This window comes from Zophobas morio, unplaced genomic scaffold (genome assembly GCF_036711695.1).
Source record: "Zophobas morio isolate AGI-343-1 ecotype UQ-CSIRO unplaced genomic scaffold, CSIRO_AGI_Zmor_V1 ptg000005l, whole genome shotgun sequence".
In the NCBI taxonomy this organism is placed as follows: Eukaryota; Metazoa; Arthropoda; class Insecta; order Coleoptera; family Tenebrionidae; genus Zophobas; species Zophobas morio.
In genome coordinates, this window is record NW_026972110.1 from 1,422,876 (window position 1) to 1,424,918 (window position 2,043).

General features: G+C 43.8%; 1 protein-coding gene across 1 annotated transcript; it reads left to right on the forward strand.

Moving 5' to 3' along the window:
- Nucleotides 1-394: 394 nt before the first annotated feature.
- Nucleotides 395-1,657, forward strand: LOC135120703 (uncharacterized). The gene is made up of 4 exons (XM_064045047.1): nt 395-847; nt 896-1,301; nt 1,357-1,371; nt 1,446-1,657. Exons 1-4 carry the CDS (start codon nt 395-397, stop codon nt 1,655-1,657), a joined length of 1,086 nt encoding a protein of 361 aa, XP_063901117.1.
- The last annotated feature ends 386 nt before the right edge of the window (nt 1,658-2,043 follow it).

Consider the following 2,043-nt stretch of genomic DNA (forward strand, 5'->3'; position numbering starts at 1 on the left):
GTCAGAAACGTAAAAATTAAAACAATTGCTGTCTGGTCTGGAAGTGGGGGATCGCAAACCATCTCAGTTGCTACGCCACATGTTGTCACTGGTCGGCGATGGCGACAATAAACAATTCAATGACACGGTACTTCGACAGCTGTTTCTCCAGCAAATGCCAACAAACGCACGTCCGATACTGATATCGTTAGGTACCTTTGCGTTGTCTGCATTGGCTGAAGTAGCGGACAAAATTATTGAAGCCATTCCACCAATGAGAGTTGCGGCGTTGACCACGCCGGAACCTACTTCCAGCTCCGCTCAGAGTGGCACTGACGCTATACTACGCAGCCTACTCGAAAAAATGGACCCGCTGCTGAGCACATCCAACGTTTCAAACAACCGCTAGCAACAAATGTGTCGCGCCATGCAAGGCCCAAAAAAAACCCTCAAGGCTTTAAAAGTAGCGGCACTTTCTGCAGCCAAGTTATCACGCCGATTATTTGTGGTCGACCGGGACTCAAAAATACATTTCCTCGTCGACACCGGGAGTGATGTAAGCATACTGCCCGCAAAATTTAAAGTCAATATTTCGCGCCAACCATCACCGTCTATCGAGTTAGAAACGGCAAACGGTACACAGCTCAAAACTTATGGCTACTTGACCCTAAAACTCAACATAGGACGCAGAAGAAACTTTCAGTGGTTGTTATTCTTAGTTGGTAACGTGACAGACGCCATTATCGGTGCGGACCTGTTAAACCATTTTGGTTTACAAATGGATGTGCGAAACAAAAAACTAATCGACCCGTTAACAACATTGCAAGTGAACTGCAGTTTGAAAAACAGTGAAACTTCGGGCATCTGGGCAATTTTCCGAAACGCGGGTAAAAAATATGAGCAAATATTGCGTTAGTTTCCGGAAGTTTTGAAACCCACTTCACCGCGCGAACCTCGCCATAATGTAGTGCACTATATTACGACAAATTGTTCCCCAGTGCACACCAAACTGCAACACCTTGCCCAAGACAAGCTTCAAATTGCTAAGAAGGAATTTGAGCACATGCTGGAGGCCAGAATATTCAACCGTCCTCATCGGAATGGTCCAGTCCTCTCCACATGGTTCCGAAATCTGACACGACTTGGACCATGCGGAGACTACAGAGGACTGAACGCAGTGACTCTCCCTGACAGGTACCCAATACCACATACTCATGACTTCAGTCACAACTTGCAGGGAAAAACCATATTCACCTCATTGGATCTTGTGAAAGCTTACTACCAAATACCTATACCAAAAACGGCAATAACAACCCCATTTGGTCTGTTTGAATTTAATAGCCATTTGGTTTACGAAATGCCACTAAAACGTTTCAGAGGTTTTTAAATCAGGTATGTACTTTTCGGGTTAGATTTTGTGTTTGCTTATGTGGATGACATTCTAATTTTCTCCACCTCGGAATCAGAACAACTCCATCACATCATCCAGGTCCTGCAAAGGCTTAATGAATATATAGATTTCCTAGGGTTGCGAATCTCAGCTCCTTTACCCTCAAAAGTGGAAGCGGTCAAAAATTTCCCTATTCCCAACAAGTCGAAACAACTTCAGAGATTTTTAGGGATGGTCAACTACTATAAAAAGATGCACTCGAAAGAACGCCAACATACAGCTAAGTGAAGCCGCCCTGCAAGCTTTCCACAAATGCAAAAAAGATGTTTGTTAACTTATCCTAACACGTCAGCAGAAATCAGCTTGTACACGGACGCCTCAGATGTACCCATTGATGCAGTTTTACAGCAAGTGAAAAATGGGGTTCCGAAGCCAACTGCTTTCTTTTCTACAAAGCTCAGCCAAGCTGAAAAGAAATATTCAGTTTATGACCAAGAACTCTTGGGTATCTACCGAGCAATAATTTACTTTAAATAGTTTTTAGATGGCCGCAAATTCAGCATCTTCACGGATCACAAGCCTCTTACGTTTGCTTTTAATCAAAACCCTGAAAAGTGCACTCCGAGGCAGGCAAGATACTTAGATCTTATAGGCCAGTTTTCCACAGATATTCG